Source organism: Rhinolophus sinicus, chromosome 13 (genome assembly GCF_057876585.1).
Source record: "Rhinolophus sinicus isolate RSI-liver-muscle chromosome 13, RSI-T2T, whole genome shotgun sequence".
NCBI classification, from domain to species: Eukaryota; Metazoa; Chordata; class Mammalia; order Chiroptera; family Rhinolophidae; genus Rhinolophus; species Rhinolophus sinicus.
Genome location: NC_142513.1, coordinates 31,369,266 through 31,392,954, shown reverse-complemented (window position 1 = coordinate 31,392,954; position 23,689 = coordinate 31,369,266). Strand labels below are relative to the sequence as shown.

Sequence of the window (23,689 nt, the reverse complement as noted above, 5' to 3'; positions counted from 1 at the left end):
TCCTAATGAGTTGATGTTTCAGTAACAGCTCTTCCCTTACCTCTCACCTGGACCACTGCCGTCTCCTTGGTGGTTACTTTTGCCTATTCTAATTTATTCTACTAAGTGCAAGCAAGTTAACAGTTCTGAAAAGCAGCTCCACTTACCATGCTCAGAATCCTATCATGGTTCCTCAGTGCCCACCACATACTATGCAAATATTCAACACCTTCCATGACTGGGACCTAACCTGTCCTTCTGGTCTTACCCCACTAGTCTTCCTTATGCAGAAACTCCCATTTCAGGGGGCCTGCATATGTTTAAACTTTGACCCCTTGTGGATGCTATATTTGGTCAGGTGACCAGGAGTGGACTTTGAAAAGCCAAACCCCCAAAATTATCAAAGCAGTTAGTATTTATTTATTATTTCTTAAAATATTGAGATAAGTGGTAAGTAGTCCGCTTCCCATTTTATGGAAGGGGAAGCTGAGTCACAGAATCCCTTATTTGCTACCTCCTCCCACAAAAATGTCATACTATTGAAATACAACTTGTTGGTAGATCAGAATTAAAATTCAAAATTATCAGTTCTATTAATTATTTGTGGATCAGAACTAGAATTCGAACTTAATCCATTCTATTAAATAATTCCTCTTTTTTGTTCTTCTGTTTCTTCCTCTGAAAAATAAGAATGCTAGAATGGCAGATTCTGAATATTTTGGTGCCGGGTATTGTATAAACAGAAACCAACTTCTATACCCCTTTACTCTGCTTAGGTCATAAGTGAAATTTGCATTACTTTAATATTTAAGTAACGTAAAGATTTAGGCAACAGCAACCCTTACCACAAAGGGCAGCTAGGCTGCATTTTAACAGATACAAGGTTAACGGGCTTACTTTGCTAAGACAATTGAGTAAAGTGGAAGGCACCACTAAAACAGTAATATATTCAAGAGACACTTAAAATTCAAAAAGTGCAGATAATTGTGAAAATTTCAAGAGCAAACCTCCATAGAGTTAATTTTTAAAGTCCTTGTTTCATAATTTATATACTAAAATCATCCAAGGAAGTTGCGCTCGATTTTCTTTCCAATGCTCAGACAACTTGGAGAACAGCTGTCAGCATCTGACTTAATATTGTTGTTGGCTGGACATGTCTGACATCATTTTCTCAGTGGACATCCTGACCTGGGGAAATGAGGGGGACAGCGGGCCTCATCACACACCTAGGAAAGGCTCTGATGGCTCTTTGCTGGGAAAATGTTTTCTGGTGCACACACTCGCACTGTACCCCAGGGCATCAGTGTGTACACACGATGATGAACTGATTCATAGTTTAACTGCCTGTCGAGTCACTCTGGAAGCTCAGTGAAAGTGCTGAGATGCAGCAGGAAAGTAAAACATAGTGTGAAAGTACAGCTCATTGTTCTCAGGCAGGCAATAAACAGTGAAAAACTGAAAAAAAAAATCACAAATGTTTGGAAATACTCTCACTTAGTACTTCAATTTCACGAAGGCAATGAAGCAGGGAGGAATCTTTATTATTTTCATCCCTCTTTAGGGCAAGCTAATTGTGCGAAATACCTGACAACCCAAGAAATCAGTTTCTTACCAGGACTCTGTGAGCGTGAAAAGCAGTGAAGGCGGATCCCTCTCCTGAGGAAATAGGCTGTGATTTGAAAGCCAAAACCTGTACAGTGAAAAGGACATCATTAGGTTGTAAGCTTGTTTGCCACTAAATCCCATGGGCCTAGCCCGTGCCTGCCACCCAGTATGCATTCGATAATTATTTAGCAAACGAAATGGTAGAGACGAATCAACAGAAGGCCTCACTTGAGAGTAGGTGAACATTACAATCTTGGCTCTTCTAGGAGCCCTGGCCATGGCACCTAGGATGCTTGCTAGTCCCTAAAGTGGCTCAGTCACTTTACCTGTAAGATGGAATCAAAGAGGAGGCCTGACAAAGAGGTCTGAAAACCTGGCCCTTCATAAGGGATCATGATTTCAGGCTGAGCTGGTCCATAGATCTTGGCCACCTCCTGAGAGCAATTACTTATGAGCTCACAAAAGAATTGTTTAATACCTACTTGAAGATGTGTGCATTTTGCCTGTAAATAAGTTATTCTAATTCAAGTACAGTAAAGCCATTATATGGACTATGAAAAGAAATGACATGAGCCAAAACAAAACAAAACAAAACAAAACAAAACAAGAAAATTATCCAATTCACCAGAATGGCCTAATAAAAAAGACCAAAAACAGATATAGATGATGTATTACAGAATTGTACACCTGAAATCTATGTAACTTTACTAATAATTGTCACTCCAATAAACTTTAATTAAAAAAAAAAAAAAAAAAAGACCCAAACCACCACGTGTTGGGAAGAACATGGGTAAACTGGAATTCTCATACCCTGCTGGCGGAAGTATAAATTGGTATCGCCACTTTCAAATCTGCTTGAATATCTAAAGCAGAACTTAAACATGAATATACAGTGTTTACATAAATATTTTTCATAACAGTCCTCTAATCTGGAACCAGTGAAAATTATCAATAGAATTTTTTTATTGTTTAAAAAAGGGGATACAGTCACACAGTGAAATACTACACTGTCCCTAAAAATGAATGAGCTATAATTACAGGACGTATCAGAACTAAATCTCACAAACATAGTGTTAAGTGGAGGAAGCCTGATCCAAAGGAGTACATTCCATCCATGAAACTGGAGACATTACCGTTCATCTTACAGGGGGCAAGACAATTTCTGGTGATTCACAGAAAGTACCAGCATAGTTTCTTCCTCCCTCCCTCCCTCCTTCCCTTCCAGTCCCTCTCCAGGTATAAACTACTCTGGTGATGACTTTTCTGAAAAGATTAAGTAAAAATTTTCCCGTTAACACAGTTGAGTACTTGGTGGAAGAACCAGAAATGAAAGGCCAGCCAAAGAAGGGTGATGGTCTCCAAGTTCTAAAACAACCTGAGAGATAATATTTTATCCATGAAATTGGAGGGGCTAGAAGTTACAAGAGGTGGTCTCTAGGACCATCAGACTCTTCAAAGTCCATGACTATAATTGTTTTGAAATAATTCATATAATAATTCATACATAAGAAACACAAAGAAGTTTCCACTTTCACATTACCTTTCTGACACTCCTGTAGAAAGATCCAGAGCATCAGTGACCACCGACTTCATGTTCTGTGTATACAAGCTACAGCTATGATAGCACAATTGCTTTAGACACAGGGATCACAAAATAAAAGTGACATCTATAATAGATAATCTCCAAATTTACTGAGATGAATTTTTTCCTCACACACTTGAAATGGATTGCATTTTGGTCACATGGCTTTCTTTCGCTTCACGTGTCAAATATGCACACGGTTGGCTTTATTCTGAGTGCTCTTAAGCAAATACTTCATTCCTTAGGTCACTGAGAGTGGAAGTGACTTCCACATCTGTTTATTTGTCCTACTGCAGGGGAGTGGAAAGGTGTAAGAGTCCTTAACAATCTGGGAATCACAAACACACACAGAAAAATTTTGAAGTGAGTTTAAAAATAATGATCTATAATGTGAGTCTTCCAAAGGATTGCACAACAACAACAACAACAACAAAACTACGCAATATCTAAGTCATTCTGTCTTTGCTGGGGGATCGTACTAAAGGCTTATAGCTCTTAGTGATTAAGATTTAGATGACACGTTCAAAATGTGAAAAATATTTTCCCTGTTAAAAATCTCCAGCAATAAATATTATTATTAGGAAGGGGCTAAATCTAAAGTTGAATATGAAAGCTACAGCTCTGAGTTCAGGAAGCCTGTTATATGGAGATACCCCGTGAGTGATAACTAAATCCTACTTGGTCAGCTAAATGACAAAGTCTCAATATGACACCTTCCCCCACAGAAAAATAAAGCAGTATAAGGCAAATTCTAACTAAATGATTTATTACTGGAATTACCAGGAGAATTGAGTTTATTAAAACAGTTTCCTCTATACTCTTCACCCCCAGGATAGGATTAGTGTAAAGGGAATCATTACTAAACTGGTGTCTTGTTATGGTTTCAATGAAAAACCCTGCCTAGTGGCACCTACAAAAGAAATGGCAACTTTAACATGTAAAGAGATTTGCACCTGCATAGTCCAAGTTCCACTGGCCACAGGAAACTTTCTTGTTTAAAGAAAAACTTAAAGAGAGATTAAACACAAAAGATACTTGTGTCACTCTTAAAACAAACTAATTTTGGTATCATAACAGAAAAATCACTGCTGATGAAATACACTGAACTAAAATGCTTAGGGAGATATATTTCATTTATCCATAGATAACAGGCAATGATAAAGATTACATTCTCATGTTTGCTTTTTAATGAAAGTGACTTCACAGGGTTTAGCAGGCCACTCAGATTTTGTACTTAGCCGGGGCTAAAGCAAAGCTCCACTATTCTCTAAAGCTAAATAGCAACTTGGCAAAGAATGCAGGAAGCCATTTGCTTTCCCTTTTAGGGGCACCAGCTCCCAGCTTGCTACACTGGTGTTCTGGAGTTAGTAGGAGACTGGGGGGGCTGGTGGTGGTTGGGGGATGGGAAGTGAAATGAAAATCATCAAGCGATATCCTTTTCATCTGAAAACGGTGTTCCAAGATTTTGAGGCACTTGTAAATCACATTTCAGTATGCCTGTTTTCTTGCTAGTTACTGTGTTCCACCTAAATCAGAAAAGACTGTCTTAAGACACAGGAAGAGATTGGAGTTAGAGGGAGGACAGCTTTGTAGTGGAACAACTTTCCACCAGGACTCTTCAGGTATGTGTATTTCAGGAAATAATTTATACTTCTGCATTGCTAATGTACTAAGACATCCAGTACCAGCAAGAGTTCATATTCTCCCCTGGCCTCTGGGCAGTCCCCAAAAGTCTCCAGTCCCTATGCCTCCTGCATTCTGTTATTTGTAAAGAGCAGCTTCTCTCTACCTTTCCACAGACAACCTCCCAACCCACAATGAGGCCCAAAATGCTGACGTGTTACCACATTAACTTTCTTCTGGCTCATCTGGTTCTGGTTGTTCATCAAAGAATATTAATCTCCAAGAAAAAAGCGGGGGAGTCAGTAATATTTCTGAGAGAAGGAAAGTGTGGTTCATGTTATAAGGACAAACCAGAGTCGTGCCATTATTTTATTTCATATTCTGTCTAAAATACACTGCTCCAAAATGGCTTTATTGGAAATTCAGAGACTTCATGATTAGAAAGGGAAAAACAACAACAGCAAAATAAATTAAATGGGAGTTGAATAAATTCCATCCTGGTGTGGCAAGGCAGATTAGTTTTAAGTCATACCGAGCTCCAATGAGTAATACTTTTTAAGGGAGTGGTCATTTATTTGGGTTATTTTATTTCGTAGTCCCAAGACACTGAGAACAAATATCCAACATGGAGATTCTATTGTAAAATTCTCTAGCTTGACTTGTTTTCCAGGGAACTCATGGCCAAGGTGACTTGCAATTCTCCAAAGCTGCCCAGGGGTCTGTGGTATGGTGCACCACAGAGACAAGCCCTCTCCCATGGCTGTTATGAGACGGATCTTAGGGAGCCTGGGAAAATGCCTCCAAGTGCCCCGCTGAGCCACCAGGATGGCCTAGCACGTAAGCACCACTTCACAGTGGACTCCACCCACCACCACATGGCTCTCCTACAGCAAAACCTTCTCCCAAACCACAAGGCAGTCTCAGGAAGACCTACTGTGCCCATTACTTCTCTCCCTGAGATAACGTCTTCATTAGTAGCACCACTCACAATCATGAAAAATTTAAAACATGAAGTAGAAAAATAGTGCCATAAACACCGCCAAAACCATCTAAACCCAATAATGGTTAATATTTTGTCATATTTCATGTACCTGTTTGATAAACTATCTCAAAAAAATTAAATATCATGATATTTTACTCCTAAAGATGGAAATATAGACTCCCCCAAATAAGGACATTCTCCTACGAGTACATCACCAAAATACTATGATCACACGGAGTATGACGTTATTGCTCAAATAACTAGTCCATATTCAAATTTCTCAAACTGTCCCCAAAATGTATATTGCTGATTTTTCTCCTGAACCAAAGATCACGCAATGCATTTGGTTATGTCTCTGACACCTCCTTTAATGTAGAATAATCTCCCCCCTACTTTTATTCATAACTGATGTTTTCAAGAGATGAGGCTAGTTTTCTTGATGAATGACCCCTATTTGGGGTTTAAGTGTATATTTGTTAAATCTCAATTGCCTAAATACAAATTTTCAACCTGCATGGTCTTTTTGAACGCTAGCCATTTGGCAACTGATGTCTTCTTTAACTGCTGCAGGAAACTGCAGGTTCAAACTAAGGCTATAATTACAATCCAAAGTCTGAAACACAGATAACTTGAAGATTTATCCTTAAAGATAATTTCAAAGAAATCAAATCTTAAATTTACACATACTTAAATTTTTCGCAAAGGTAAGCTTACCTAAGCAGGTTGGATAGTGGCCTCATACTCATTTTCAGAGTCCTTGGTGACAATCAGATGACTATGTGCTCATCTAGAAGCAGCTCTGGACTGTGTGCCAGCTCAGACTTGTGACTTGCCAGTCTGAGGTCCAGTCAGTTCTCATTCTCCATGTGAAGACTTGGGTGAGATTTACTAAGAAGGTAGGACAGAAGGGGCTGATTTCTACCGAATACTGACAATGCCTTAGATGCTACAGGAGACCAGGAACAATACATAAAGGATGGAAAATATATGTTTTAAAGTTATTTCATTCAGGAAAAATGAAGTTATAACTCACTACTTTTGCAACTGTGTCCATTTGAAAAATTACACCTGCCCTTATCAGGAGGCCAAGGGTAAAGAAATGACAAGTTTGATAACCGTCACTTAGTACATAAAGAGGCTAAGTGTGACACAGCGCTTTTGGAAAAGACTTGATGAGGACCTTTGAAACACATTACAGGCCTAAGTGTGACCTTCACCATTGCTGGCGATGGGTGGGGTTAGAAAAGGGGGTTTTTCTGTGGGAACCAAAAAACAAGAGTCCTGTCATAAGTTTACGAATACACACACAGGATCCCAGTCTAAGACCACAATTGGGAAACAGTTTGGGTGGCTAAGTGGAATATCTGGTCCTGGGCTAAAAATTTCACTTATTACCCAAAACATTCAGGGACTCCAAAAAGGTTCCCTTGAGATAACATTTCATGTCCTTAAATAAGGACTCTACTGGACTCTGAGTCACAATAAAGCTATGTCTATTTGATGCCAAAACAAATGGGGCAAACTGGTTAGCTCCATGAAAAAAAAAGAAAGAAAAAAAACTGTAAACAAAATAATTACTTGAGGCTAAATTTACTTAGAAAAAACCATGTTTTTAAAAATATTGTTTTTATTTTCAACTACAGTTGACATACAGTATTATATTAGTTTCAGATGTATAACATGGTGATTAGACATTTATACAACTTATGAAGTGATCACCCCATCTGATACCATACGTAGCTATTACAATATTATTAACTATATTCCCTATACTTTACATCCTCATGACTATTTTGTAACTACCAATTTGTATTTCTTAATCCCTTCACCTTTTTCACCAAGCCCCTCAACCCCCCCTTCCATCTGGCAACCATCAAAACGTTCTCTGTATCTGAGTCTGTTTGTTTTGTTTGTTCACTCATTCCATATTTATACCTGTCTTCTCATTGACTTTGTACGTAATATCACCGGCCACAGGTGCTATTAATTTTATTATCTATAGAATACATCAGAGATTGTTAATACAGAATGAGAAAGCCGCTCAGGGAAGTCAAAAATTAGGATAAAACAAACTCAGAAATGATCACTTCAGATTTCTTTCCCATAATGTTTTCCCACTTCTTTGTTTGTAAAAATATGCCCTTAACATTAAATATGAAAACCATGTTTAGATCATAGGCAAGCACAGATGACATGATATTCAAAACGATGGTTTCCACAATCATAACTCTGCTGGACCATGTATAATGATGGGAATGATACGTATAATAATACTGTGTCCTTATAAAACTCAAAGTTCTCTATAAAACCATTCACTCACCTTTAAAAAACCATGCATAAAAGAAACAGAGTTTTAATAAACCTTCTAGATGAGATAGCTGGTTTTCTGAGCTGTTGGCTATTCAAGCAGGCCCATTTGCAATAGCTATCAAACTTCCTGTGCCTAAGACAAGGAACATCAGATGAAGCAAGTCTCCTGTGGCCTCCCTGTCGTCAGGGGGTGCATTCCAACTCTGAGATTCTCCATCCATGTGCAGTGAGAAAGAGTTCATGAATCACTGGAGTATTCTAACAGGACAGTGGAATCACAGGATGAGAAAGATCTTTGAGACATCATCTAGTCCACTTCCCACTTGTGAGCCAGAACTATATCTAAACCATATTTTTAAAACGATACCAAAATACCAAATGAGAAGATGCCACACCTACACAAGTGCAACTCAACTTTTCCTTTACTATCTGAATTGATGTTACAAACTTAGGTGTTTAAGGGCAAGACAGGTAACAGTAAAGAGCTGGGTCCTGACTGTGGAAAACTGGAGAAAGCCCATACCTAGTTTAAAAGGGATGGTGGCTCCTGAACTCCAGCCATCAGCTGCCACTGAAAACTAGGGCATAAGGTACAAGGTTTTAGTCCTTTCCTGAAAAGTTGGAAATCTAATTTTTATGTGAAATTGCCAAAATCTTAAATTAGCAATGAACTCAGAATTTAAATGTACACTGTACAATCCAAGTAAAATATTTCTGAGGGCCACTTTGGCTTCGTGATGCCAGTTTGCAATCTCTAATCTAAAGTCCTCACACTTTAGTTGAAGTTCATTTTCTTGTGTTCTGTCTTACGGAGAGCTGAAGGAAAGCTGGCCACTAACAAACGCTTGAAGATAGGTAGTCAGTTTCAATCCAGTCATTTAAACCCAGGTCCTTAACCTCATGACACGGGACATGTTTATCTACGCTTAAATCATCTTTTTTGATACTTCTAAGACATGACATTAAACAGTTAAGGGTTTTATTCAATGTGGGGGGAAATGGAAAGATTATACCATTTTAGAAAACATTACTTGTATGAAATGTGTGAAATCTGCATTTGAAAACATTAATTGTATGAATGCGTGAGATCAAAACTTACACTAATAAAATAGGACTTGAAAAGATTGAGTAACATACCATGTTCTTGGTTAAAAGGGCAAACGTTATAAAGATGTGAAATGTTCCCATATTTATTTATTTATTTAACAAACATGTACTGAGTGCCTATTATGTACCAGACAATTCCAATAAAAAATCACAATGAAATTTTTTGTTTTGTTTTGTGAGGAGAGGTGGCAGTTTGGAAGTTGCCAAAACTAATTCTAAAATTAATCTAGAAGAATAAACAAGTAAAAACAAGTAAAAATAGTTAAGAAAAGGAAATGAAAATTGTGTTTTCCTAATCAAAAGTAATGTATATAATGCTTGATGTATTAAAAAGAAAAAAAGACAAAAAAGTATAAGGAGAAAGCTAAGTCATCAACAAATTGACCACCTAGAGATAGTCACTTCGTCACCTTCACTTTTGATATCCCCGGATCTTTTCTCAAGATATCCGAGGTTGGACAATTAAGTTGGAGAACTCATCCTAGAAAAAGTGCTACACACCTCATTGCTGAATATCACTACAGTCACCTTAGAAGCACTTCCCTTGGGAAGCTATTCACTGATGCCAGCACCTAGTTAACCCTTCAAAGCAATATTGGAACTCCTTTTCTGGAATGGCCATCAGAGCTGTTGTTGTATTACCCTTGATGTCCTGAATGTCATCAAAATGTCTTCCTTTCAATATTTTCTTTATCTTTGGGTAAAGAAAGTACTCATTGGGGGCCAGACCAGGTGAATAGGGGTGTTCCGATACAGTTATTTGTTCACTGACTAAAAACTCCCTCAGACAGTGCCGTGTGAGCTGGTGCATTGTCATGATGCAAGAGCTATGAATTGTTGGCGAAAAGTTCAGGTCATCTAACTTTTTTATTTTTTTAACTTTTATTTAAATGTTTTTCTGGGACCCATCAGCTCCAAGTCAAGTAGTTGTTTTAGTTGTGGAGGGTGTAGCTTACAGTGTCCCATGTGGGAATTGAACCGGCAACCTTGTTGTTAAGAGCACCGTGCTCTAACCAACTGAGCTATCCGGCCACCCCAGGTTGTCTAACTTTTTCACGCAGCCTTTTCAGCACTTCCAAATAGTAATGGTTTGTTCAGTTGGTACAAATTCATTATGAATAATCCCTCTGATTTCAAAAAAAAGTTAGCAACATCATTGCAACAAAAGTTTGTGAACTTAATTGGCAAACCTTGTACATTAATTATACATGTATTATTATTTCTTTTTATAAAAATGGAGTCACATAAATGCTGTTTTACAACCTAATTAAAAAAAAACCCTCAATGTTATAAACATTGACTTTGAGTATAGTATCAGTTAGGAATCTACTTTTATCCTTTCCCAAATAAATAACCAATTGAATAGTCACTCGAAGGTCACCAGTAATCTGCAATGCCAGCTCCAGCACATACAGGCTTCTCTGAGTTAATTTATTCCATTGACTTTTTACTCAACACACACTGTGTGGATTACCAAAGCATTACTGATAACAAATCCTACTATCAAATAATAGCAAACGCTCCTGATCCCCAGCACTGTTTCTAGTCTTCATCTAGTATTCTTAGCCCTTCACCCTTTTACATAGCTTTTAGTATTCACTTGTCAAGTTGCATGAAAAAACCCTGTGGAAAGTTTGATTAGGAGAGCATCGACTCTACAGATCAATTTAGAGAAAAACCAACATGTTTATGATAATGAAACTTCCTATACATTTAACATAGTAAATCTCCCAATTATTTTTAAGTCATTTAAATGTCTTTCAAAAAAGTTAAATTTTTTTCTACATAAAGTCCTAGCATAGTTTATAATGAAGTACTTCTTAATTTTTATTGTTGCCATTGTACATGTTAGCTCCTAAATATTACATTTTCCAACTGTCTGCTACTGCAGTTGACTTCAGCAGAAGTCATGTTGACCTGCAGGCGAAAAAAGCTATTAAACCCTGTTATTAATTCTAATACGTAGTTTGTATATTTCCATTAGATTTTTCTACATATATAATCATTTACCCCCAAAATGACACTTTTCTTCTTTATTTCCAGTTTTTTTTTTTTTTCGGGGGAGGGGAGAGTTTTCCTTTTATATTTATTAATACTGTAAGGGAAAAAAACCTTTCACTACTACTGTTTTATTAAAGATTTCTATTAAAATGTAGCTAACATACAATATTATATTAGTTTCAAGTGTATACCATAGTTATTCAACATTTATATACCTAAAGAAGTGATCACCACGATAAGTCCAGCAACCATCTGACACCGTACATGAAATACCACGCTATCACAGTATTATTGATGATATTTCCTATGCTGTACATTACATCCCCATGAATTATTTGTTTTATATCGAAATTTGAACCTCTTATTTCCTTTTACCTTTTCCCCCTTTTCAAAATTTTCAATTATGGTTGACATTTATTTTATATTAATTTTAGGTGTAAAGCATAGTGGTTAGACATTAATTTAAGAAGTGACCCTCTGACTAGTCTAGTACCCACCTGGCACTATACATAGTTATTACCATACTATTGAGTATATCTCCCATGCTATACTTTACATCCCCATGACTATTCTGTAACTATCAATTTGTACTTCTTAATCCCTCCACCTTTCTCGCCCTGCCCCCAACCCTCCTCTCATCTATCACCTAGATAAATCTAGTCCCCATATGACACCATACATAGTTATGACAATATTATTCGCTATATCCCTTATGCTGTACCCTACATCCCCATGACTACTCTGTAATAACCAATTTGTACTTCTTAATCCCTTCCGTTTTTAAACCCATCCTCCCCAACACACCCTCCCATCTGGCAACCATCAAAATGTTCTCTGTATCTATGAGTTTGTTTTATTTATTGTGTTCTTTAGAGTCCACATATAAGCAAAATAACATTGCATCTGTCTTTCTTTGTCTGATACGTACCACCCCACACAAAATCTCCAGGTCCATCCACGATGGCCCAGATGGCAAGAACCCATTCCCTTTCATGGCCAAATAATATTCCATTGTATACTGAGGGTGCCAAAAAAATGTATACACATGAACTGTATTCATCTTTTGCTATTGGTATATATTGAATATTACAATTTTAATACAGCTTTTTCCTTTCTTAAAATGTGTATACTTTTTTTTTTTTTTTTTTTTTTTTTGGCACTCTCTGTATATGACCACCTCCTCTTTATCCATTCATCTATCGAGGAACACCCAGGCTGCCTCCATATCTTGGCCATTGTAAACAATGCTGCAATGAGCATATGGATGCATACATCCTCTTGAAATAGTATTTTCGTTTCTCCAGGTAAATACCCAGAAGTGAGATTGCTGGGTCCTTCATTGTCTCTTGTTACAGCCTTTGTTTGAAAGTCTATTTTGTCTGGTACAAGTATTGCTACCCCAGATGTTTTTTCTTTTATCATTTCCATTTTCATGAAATATCTTTTTCCATCCCTTTACTTTCAGTCTCTGTGTGTCTTTTGATCTGGAATGAGTCTCTTGTAGGCAATATACACACAGGTCTTGTTTTCTTATCCATTCAGCCACCCTATCTTTTGATTAAATTCATTTACATTTAAAGTAACTGTTGATAGATAATGGTAGTTATTGCCATTTTATTATTTATATTTTTGATTTTTTTTTTTTCCATCTTAAAGCAGTCCCTTTAACATTCTTTGTAATACTGATTTGCTGGGGATGAACTCCTTTACTTTTTTTCTTGTCTGGGAAGCTCTTTATCTGTCCTTTGAGTCTAAATGATAGCTTTCCTGGGTAATCTTGGTTGTAGGTCCTTGCATTTTATCACTTTGAATATTTTGTGCCAATCCCTTCTGGCCTGCAAAGTTTCTGTTGAGAAATCAGCTGACAGGCTTATGGGAGCTCCCTTATGGGTAACTGCTTTTCTCTTGCATCTTTTACGACTCTGTGTCTTTAAGCTTTGGTATTTTAATTATGATGTGTCTTAGTGTTGGCCTCTTTGAGTTCATGTTGTTTGGGACTCTCTGTGCTTCCTGGGCTTGTATATCTATTTCCTTTGCCAGGTTAGGGAAGTTTTCTGTCATTATTTCTTCAAATAAGTTTTCAATTCTTTGCTCTCTCTCTCTCTCCTCCTTCTGGTAATCCATGATGCAAATATTGGTACACTTGATGTTGTCCAAGGCCCCTTAAACGATTCCCATTTGTTTGGATTCTTTTTTCTTTTTGCTATTCTGATTGGATGTTTTCTGCTACCTTATCTTCTAAATCACTAATTCGTTCTCTGCTCCATCTAATCTACTGTTGATACCCTCTAATATGTTTTTTATTTCAGTGATTATATTCTTTATTTCGGACTGGTTCTTTTTTATGTTTTTTTCTATCTCCATTTTTATGTTTTTTGTCTCTTTGTTGAAGTTCTCCCTGAGATCACTGAGGATCTTTATAACTAGTGTTTCGAACTCTGCATCTGGTAGATTACTTGTCTCCATTTTGTTTAGTTCTTTTTCTGGAGCTCTGTTCTGTTCTTTTACTAGAAATATGTTTTTTTGTCTCTCCATTTTGTCTGCTTCCTTGTATTTGTTTCTATGTATTAGGTAGCGTTTCCAGTGTTAGTAGAGTGACCTTGTGTAGTAGGTGTCCTGTGCGGCCCAGTGTGTAGTCTCCCTGGTCACCTGAGCTGTGTGCTGCAGGAGTGTCCCGTGTGTGGGTTGTGTGTGCCGTTGGTACATCAATGAGAAGGACTCTCGGGCTGATTGGTTTGAGGACTGCCCAAGACTACAGTGGAGGAGCTATTGTGCAGGGGCTGCAGGGGCTGACCTGATGGAACAGGATTTGCTTTAACAGGGCTCTGGTGCCTGCCTTGTGTGCCCTTTGGGTGCATCATCCTTGGAGGCTTCTGGTTGATGCTCTGACTTGGTCAGAAGCTGGCCAGTGGACATGCAGCCCTGGGGCCTCCTGGGAGAGACACCGCCAAAGGCCAAGTTTAGCCACAGGCTATGCCCTTCTTGCTGCCACCTGGCATGAGCCACAACGCAATCTGCAAATGGCTGCCACCCATGCTGGGCTTAGAGGTACCTTAGAGGTCAAGCCGTGACCTGAAGTTAGTGCCACTAATGTCAGACCTGGAGCTGAGGTATGGGACATGCTGAAGCCAGATGCTGCTTGTTTGGGTTCTGTAAACCTTTGAGAGATTTTTGGAAAATGCACAGCATGAACCAAGATAGGCTGTTTTTATGGAAAAGACACTGGAAGGGGCTTGCGTTTGCCTGAAAGTTAGGTGGGGTGGGGTCTTGGGGAATCACCAGGGCAGGGCAAACAGTGTTACCCATGTTGATGGAGACTCAGATATGGTGGCCACCTGTGTCTGCACACTGGGAAGGGGTAGGGATCAACAAAGACACAATGGATTCTACCAACTCTTTTTGTCTGGGAGAAAGCTGTCCCTCCAGCCCTCACTCTGAAGCCAGACAACACATTTCCTCCTTGTATGTCCCTGGTGCCTTTCCAGCTGCTGCCACAGTGCTAGAGCTCAAAGTGAGTGAGCCCATCAGTGAGTAAGTCCATGTACAGACGCTTTATAAGGAGTGCCTGAGACTGTAGCCATCCTGTGTCTCACCTAGCCACAATCTCCGCTGGTTTTCACAGCCAGAAGTTATGGGGACTTCCCTCCCTAGCACTAGAACCCTGGGCCGAAGAGCCTAGTGTGAGGCTGGAAGACCCTAAATCCTTCATCAGGGACCTCCACAGCTGAGCTATCCCTCCCGATTTTTAACAGTTCCATGTGTGTGTGGGATTAGTCAATTTCATGTCTCTGCCCCTCTTACCAGTCTTCAGGTGACTTCTTCTGTACGTCCTTAGTTGTAGGACTTTGGTTCTGCTAGACTTCAGGTGATTTTCAATGATGGTTGTTTTATAGTTTACTTGAATTCTGATGTGGTCGTGACAGGACGCAAGCACAGCATTTACCTACTTACTCCTCTATTTTGATCAGAAATCATCCAATTTTTTCACCTGTAATTTTTCCATCTTATTGTTTGGTCTGGAACCTCCAGTAAGTTTTGAATATTGTGTAAGCATCTTTGTTGTACTCTAAATTATAAAAGGAACACTTTTATGTTTCACCGCTTAGAACACTATTAACTGTAGATGTTTTTTAAACATGATCCTAATTTTCTAAAAAAATTTATCATGAAAGGTGGCTTTTTCTGCATCTTATGAAATTACTAAATGCATTGTTCTTTTTATTAATGTTGTAAATACTACTAATAAGCTTTCTAATGCTGAACCAACTTTGCATGATGTTATGATTCTTTTTTCTACTTTGCCAAATCTGTTTTGCTAATATTTAGTTTAGGATCTCTGCTTTTAGGATTGAGGGAGACTGACTTGTAGTTTTCCTCTTTTATTGTCCTAATCTTGTTTTAGTGTCAAGTTATATTCACCTCCTAAAATAGTTGGAGGTGTTTTAACTCTTACTCAAGTATATAAAACTGGAATTATGTGGTTTCTAAATTTTGGGAGAATTCACCTGGTAAATTATCTAGACCTGGTACTTTATTAAGTAGTGGTATAAATTCTTTTCAGGATCTATTCAGATTTTCTATTTCTTAACTCAATTTCGCTGTTTATATTTTTCTACGAATTTTTCCTTTTCACCTAAGTTTTCAAATTTATTACCATAAGGTTCTTAATAGTTTTTTTATTAGTCCTTAATTTCCACTGACATTTAATTACATCTGTTTCATTATTATTATTTCTATTTCTAATAATTCTCTTCACTTTTTTTCCCCCTGATCTTTGATCACTTTTCTTCTTGAAAATTCATTTCAAAAAACTAAATTTTGGGTACTTAAAAAATCCTTCCTACTATATATTTTCTGTATAATTTTTAAATATTCTTTTACTTCCCTCCTCTATTTTCCTTGAGTTTATTTATTTGTTCTTCATCAAACTTCTTAATCTAGAAGTTTAACACATTCATTCCAGCCCTTCTTCTTTTGTAATATAAGCATTTAAGGTTACAGATTGCCCCATGTATGTATACCCTACAAATCCAGGAAAGTAGTCTTACAATTATCATTCAGTTTTAAATATTTTCTGATTTCAATTAAGATGTTCTTTTGGATCCACATTATGTACAAATATGCTTTTTAATTTCCAAAAGTAACTCTTTGTTATTAATTTCTAAGTTAATTTTATTGTGGTCAGAGAATGTGATCTGTATGATCTTATTCTTAGAAAATTTTTGAGGCTTGCTTAACGTTCTAATGTGATCTAGTTTCATAAATGTCCTCTGTATGTTTGATAAAAATGGGCATTCTCTGGTTTTCGAATTCAGTGTTCAAAATGTGTCCATTCGTTCAAGCTTGTTCTTTGTTTTGATCAAAGCTTCTGTATCCTTTTTATCTGCTTGACCAATTAATCAATGGAAAGGGTGAGTTAAATCTCCCTTTATGGTGGTAGATTTACCAATTTTTTAGTTCTGTCCATTTTGCATAGTATTTTTAGAAACTGTATTATGTGTACATAGGTTTAGAATTTTTATATTCAGTGAACTGACTCTTCAATAAATATCCAGTGGTCTTCTTTATCTTTAGTAATGTTCTTTGCCTTAAAGGTTTTTGATTTGATACTAATATGCTTGCTTTTCAGTAGTATATTTCTGAATATACTTCCTTCCTTTTATTTTTGACCTATCTGAGGTCATATGTTTTAGGAATATGTCTTTTAAACAGTACATGAAAAAAAAATTTTAAACACTCTAGTCTTACATTATTTGACTATAATTATCAATAAATTTGTGTTACTACCTAGTAGTTACAAGTATTTTGTGTCACTTTTTCTGTTTTTTTTTTTTTTTTTAAACCTTTTATTTATTTTGGTTGATTTGTTTTTCCTTCCTTCATTCCATTTTCCCTTTTCTACTCTGCAACTTATATCATCTCTTTGTATTCTTGTAGTGCTTACACTATAACTGTTAGTGTGCATACTGAACCTAACATGTATAAAGTTACGTTTTTACCTCCGTCCAAAAAAGTCAAGACCTAAACATGCTTTAACTCCAATTGTACATGCCCTGTCCGCAATATATTTGCCAATACTTTCCAGGATTTTAGATTTATCTTGATTTTTTATAAATCCTACAAATTATTCATTTTTGTTTAGCTGCACCCACATGGTTATCACGTTCTTTGTTCACAACTGCCTGTCTCGCAAACCTCTCTCCTGGGATCATGTCCTTTTTCCTGAAGAACATCCTTTAGAAGTTCTTTAATGAAGTTTTGTGAGTAGCAAACTTTTTCAGCTCTCTATATCCTAAAATTCCTTTATTTCACCCTCAATCTTGAAAAATAATTTCATAGAACATAGAATTCTAGGTTGACAATGATTTTTTTCTCAGCATTTTGAAGAAATCATTCCAGTGTTTTGACTTTCATTTTTTGCTGTTAGCAGATTAAAAAAGAAAAGATGATCTGTCTTTTTCTTCTGGTAGCTTTTAAGAGCTCTTTGAAGTCTTTGGTGTTTCATTAGAGTTTTCTACAATGTGTCTAAGGATCTTTAAAAAAATTTATCCTCCTAGGTAGGATCTGTTGAGCTTTCTTAAACCAGAAAATATATCCTTCACTGATTTTGGAAAGTTGTCAGTCTTTTTCATTTTGAGTCCTGCTTCCAATGCCAGACCTTTTTCACTGTTCTTCTGGAACTTTGATTTTCCTTATGCTGAGTCTGTTTTCTCCTGTCCTAATTTGCCAAGATCCTGCTGAAACGCTGACTGATACAAAGTTGCCACATCCCATTCCAGGAAAAAAACACACAAAACCAACACACCCTAGTTCACGTTTTCACCAACAGCATAATGTCATGTCCACTTCCCCATATTCACACCAACATTGGGTAATATCAATCTTTTACCTACCTAACTTAACCTGTCATAGCTCATTGCTTTTTTATTTCCATTTCTTTATTGCAAGTAAAGACCAACTGTATTTCAGATGTTCATAATTCATTTGTAGTTCTAGATCTATTCATTTCTATTAGTGTGCATAGCTTTTTTAGATTTCTTATTCACAGTTTTGTAAGCATGATTTTATAATAAACGCATTAATCTTTTATCTGAAAACATTTTCTTCCAATCTTATTTACATGTTATAACTTTGTTTATAGTTTTTGTTTGTTTGTTTTGCCAAAGTATTTTCCACTTTTATTTAGTGAAATGAATGTTTTGACATTCTGATATAAAGGCATTCCCCATGTCAAAAGAAAAAAAAAATCACTTACATTATAATTTTCTTGTAATATTTTAATCTTATTTTAAAATCAAAGATCATAAACTAGTGGCCTACTACAAAGGTACACATGGTGGTTTAAAATTGTCTGAATTACTATAGTTGCAAACATCTTAAGGATTGGGAAAGTTTACATGAAAATATGAATTTCAGCTTCTCCTGAAAAATCAGAATATGTGGCATAATGGTACGGAGTGGTTGAAATTGGTAGAAGCTACTTTGAGCCAAATGGGAGAAGGTGAGGATCACTGGTAGCCATAGGACTAATGAGAAAGGAACACATTCAAAAGACACTTCGGACACAGAATCAGAGACAGAGGTTTGGTGGCCAGCAACCAACATGTCAAATCGTGGTTTTTCTTGCTTTGATGACTAGGTGAATGGTGGCTTGCTACGCAACAGAGAGGGTGGGAGAGTTGGTAAAATAATGAGTCAAGGTTTAGACAGAAGGATCTATGAGATATCTGGGTGAAGCTGTCTGGGAAGCAAATGGAAATAAGGTATGGAGTTCAGAGATATATACTGAGACAACTCTGGGCAAAGGGCAAAAAGGTCCATAGTGGAGCAGGTCAAGTATGAAATGAAGAGGACTGAAACACAATCAACACTGGAGGGTCTAGCAGAGAAAGAGGAGCCCACAAGGAGTAGTCAGATGGGAAGAGGGATAACCAAGTGAGTCAAGTCTTAGAAGTCAAGGGAAAAAGAGTTTAAAGCTCAAATATCAGAGAGCATTAGTGAAGGTAGAAACATAAGAAAACACTAAGAGTTGATAATGAAGAGGTAGTTGACAGCATTTTTGAGGAAGCTTCACGGTAAGAATGAATGACGGTAAGAAACAGGGCACAAAAAGGCAAACATATGTTCTAGGAACTTTGCAAAGATGAGAAGAAGACAGCATGGAAGCTTTGGGGAAACTATTAAATAAAGATCATCATGTTTGTCCCATGCCACACTGTTGTTTTCATTTCCCAGTCCTGTGCTGGCTTTCCAGTAGGGACTGCGTTCCAGATTTGTGTTTAGTGTTGTATAGTGGTTCTGTCCTTTTTGATATGCCAGTCATTGCTTTCTCTTCTGATAGCTATGTAGTCTGTTTTCTGTCCTATATTTTCTATTCAGCATTTGTCTGTAACAAACACTCCATTTGTCTGTAACAAACACTCCTCTCAGTAATGTCACAGTCATTTGGGATTTGTATCCCCTTTAATAAGGTGCTAGGTCTTTTTCCCACTTTTGATGCATTCACTCAAGTCATGGATGAAAACACTAAATATTGCCAAAGTTGATCATCAATCCTACTGTCTCTTCCAGTTATTAAACAAACCACTATGAAGTTCAAGAAACTGTCCCCTAGTCTAGAATCTAATTCCTAATCATGTGCTCACTCCATATCTAAATCACTTGGGGAATTTGAATCTCCAAGGTTGAGGTCTGGAAACCATACAGATCCCGGTATCCCCTGCACCTGAGAATCTAATGTAGATCTGGGGTGTGTGCCAAAGAACTGCATGTTTTTTAAAGAGCTCTGGAGGATTCTGATGTACAGCTCAGGTTTGGAAGTCACTGCTCTAAATCTTATTTTGTCGATTTACTGGTAACATGATAATGAAATTGGTAGCAAGCATCTTGCTAGAGTAATGGTGGTACTTTACAGAGTTCTTAGAAGACAACAACAAAACGCAAGTTCTGTAAGTGAATATACGAGAGAAATTACCCTAGTTCCTTAAACACAAATAGGCCTTTAGCAGGAATATTGTAGCAACAGTGAAGAGGCTTTGGAGGAAAGCTAATTTCTAAGGCACTCAAGGCTCAAACTGCCAAGGCAACTCATGAGTAGCCAATGCATACGTTTTAGCTCAATTATTATCACACCTCTGGAGGATTTCAAAGAACAGGTCTCATGCCTTCTTTTTTCCTCTCTCGCTCTCTTTTAAACTGCCTGCTGTCTATCTTTTCACAGAAAAATAAAATCACATACTTTTCATTTTTTTATCTGCCCCAAGTCCTTTGAGTTCACATAACATCTTTTTGATATTTAAAAATTAAAGTAATAGGTATGTAATGACTTATGATCTTAATTATGATGCTAAATCAGATCTCATATAGATTCAGACTGAAAAAGGCACTAAACACACCTGGGCTGTGACTCAGGTTTTATTATTTCCAAACACTACCTTGATAGTCTTATCTTAACTGCCTAAATGAGGCAAAGTTTAAAATAATATGCATAATAAAAGGGGCCTTTTAAATTTTGTTTTGCTTACATAGTATTTACTGATAATATAAATATCAAATAAATTTAAACTATTAATAAAAAATCATAAGACAGAAACTTCATTTTCATCACATACACACTGTTAACATGAAATTAAGAAAGCTATCACCAGTCACCGTGGGCTGCCCAATGAGATGCAACAGGAAATGCACCCCATCTACCACAAAGTATTCTTGCATAAGAAACAACAACAAGGGACCTGACCTCATCAAGCCTGTGGATCTAACTACCAGTTTACAGGAAATACAGGGGCTGGAAGAATATGTTAACACCACCATACAGATGCAGCCAGCCAAACCCAAAATGTGGGAAATTCCAGAGGACACTGACCCAGTTTCTTTAATCAGTCAACAGCAAGAAAAAAAAATCGGGAGGAGTGTTCCTGTAGGTTCAAAAGAGATATTCATCTAAGGTAAAGCGAACCAACCAAAAGCAATAAATGTATAGAACCACCTGTCTGGACCCTGAGTTGAACAATCCAACTATAAAAGAATTGAAGAGATACTCAGAGTAATCTGAAGACAGACTATATATATGATGACATTAAGAATTTTGTTTTCTTAGTGGCACTTTGATGATTAAAAATATAAAATAAAAAACACTTCTTATCTTTTAGAGCTGTATCTATTAATCATTTATATACAAAATTATATAATATCCAGGTTCACTTTAAAATGACATAGGGGAGAGCGGGGGAGGAAAAAGCTGGTAGGGGTATAAAATGAAATACCATTGGCTATATGTTAAAATGTGACAGTGGGTAATAGATAAGTGGGGGTTCATTATATGATTCTAATGTATGTACTTGACATTTCTAGTAAGTTTAAAAATGAAAGTGATTCTTTTGAAGAAGGCTTAATTTTTAAAAAGAAACATCATCATTTGATGAAAACATTCAAAAATCTTAAACATGATGCATTTTTTTCTTTTAAATATTTGTCTGAATATCCTTTTTCCAAAGTCTCACAACATTAATCACAATTAAAGCTTGCTTTTCTGGGCAATTTGCTAACTTTGAAAATAACATTTCATAAGGAATGCAAAAGTATTCTTTATTATGTTGTGAATTGAAACCATAATTTTTAGAATAACTTTTTTAAGTAGATAACAATTATAAGGCAACCTCAACAAAAATGACCTCATAGATGGTTGTAAAGCTTTCATCTTCCTTAAGCCTTGAGTCAACACACTATTGTACCTACAATAGGACCAGTAACTTCATCCTGGAGATTCTTTACTAGTGGTCCAAGTTGACAATATAACTGATTATAAGTATAGGTACAGACAGACATTTACACTTTGCAAATGCAGAACACATTATCGACCTGTTAAGTATGGAATCAAAAGTGTACTATCCTTTAAAAATATAGCCCTGCAGTAAAAAAAAAGCACACCTCTAAAAGTTGAATTTGGGGAATCTGGTAGACTGAGAAAAACGAGACCTTACTAAAAACAAAAAATCTGGAAAAAAGAAAAAACGTGTTTAAATAAGTAGCTGAGTTCAAAAAACATGGAAATATCAAGGAAATAGCAGGAATGGAGAGGCACAGAGTAGGAAACCAACGGCTGACGCTCTAATTGGCTATGGAGAAGTGTCAGATCAGATATATATATACAGACGAAGCCGAAAGCTGGACCCTGCCTGCATCCTGCACCACTCTCCCACCCACCAGGAGGAAACATTGTTCCCTCATTCCTTGAAAACCCCTCTGCCGAGACCTGTGCAGTTTTCCTTCTGTTGAATGCTGAGAATGCAACATCCCCTACGGCTCCATAACAGCATTTCAGATTTCATACCCCAAACCTCCCAGCTTTCTGCATATCCATCCCACAGAACCACTGCTCTTCACTGCTCTTCTACTACCACCTTCCCAGTGCAAACATTTTCAAGGTACCACTCAGCTCTCAGTCACAGGACTGCAGCTGAAGATGTTTCCCATCACAGTTCCCCCTTGTCTTCACAGTCACTTTCTCTCTTTTTAAATTTGTTTTATTGGATGTGAGGCCTTTCCACTTGGTATTTGATAATACTGGACACTAGGCAGTGCTTTGGGGTCTCTGAAAGGGAGCCCTTGAGATGCTGGAGCAGGCTGCGAGTTTCAAAGCAATGCCCACCCAAGTAAGGGCATCAACACATTGCATTTCCTTCAAGCACTTCTCTGGCCCTCTCACTCCCCTCCCTGGCATTGTGCTCCTTGCTGGTTTACTATGTTTTTGTCTTCGTCTTTTCTCAGTGGCAGATCACTCCCTCTAACTCCCCCACCACTGAGGTTCTATAAGAAGCTACACACCACTTCTCAGGGTGTCCCTCAACACCAGCCTGGCTCACACCTTCTGTCATCACCCCCGCCCCCACGCCGTGCCACATGGTCTACTCCAGCTTACACTCCGTGGGCCTGCTTTTCCCTATCCACCTGCACCTGCACCCTTCCACTCTGTCATTTCTGTCCGTAAAACCCCTTCCCATGCACTGGAGCAAGTCTCACTTTTCCCTCAACTCTTTTCTCAAAACATAGCTTTGCTACGAGAAACTTTTCTGGACTCAAAAAAATAGATTCCTTAGAAATGGCAGTAAGGCCAATGTTGTTAAACAAGTTTGGGCTGCACATCTCTGTCTGAATTATATGTTAGTCACATAACATACATTAAATATCACATTAAATATCACACTGACGATGAGCTATTATAGGGGGAGCAGGTTGGCAGCAAACTCAAGTGTTTCCATATAAGTGGCGCCTTCTACCAAGAAGGGATTGGACTCTTTCTGACCCTAAAAATGATCTCAGTAGAGGAGTTACAGGGACCAGTGTGAACAGGAAATGGTTCTCTTTTTTTTCATTCTGTCAAAAGCTGGGCGTTCCTCTAATACAATTAACATTATCCAACTCATGCTACTTGTGTACCTACTGCATACAAGTACTATTTGAAGCCCTAAGTGTGCAAAGAACACTGCTCTTCTCCTGAG

The 23,689-nt window shown here is 37.4% G+C and overlaps 1 protein-coding gene across 2 annotated transcripts in view; it reads right to left on the bottom strand.

Annotated features, from left to right (window-relative positions):
- The window catches only part of SLX4IP (SLX4 interacting protein), a 189,189-nt gene that overhangs the window by 24,578 nt on the left and 140,922 nt on the right, over positions 1–23,689 (bottom strand). For both annotated transcript variants that reach the window (XM_019734904.3, XM_074317989.2), the window contains one exon: positions 1,592–1,669. In XM_019734904.3, coding sequence (XP_019590463.3) covers positions 1,592–1,669 — 78 coding nt within the window. The remainder of the gene's footprint in view (positions 1–1,591; positions 1,670–23,689) is intronic.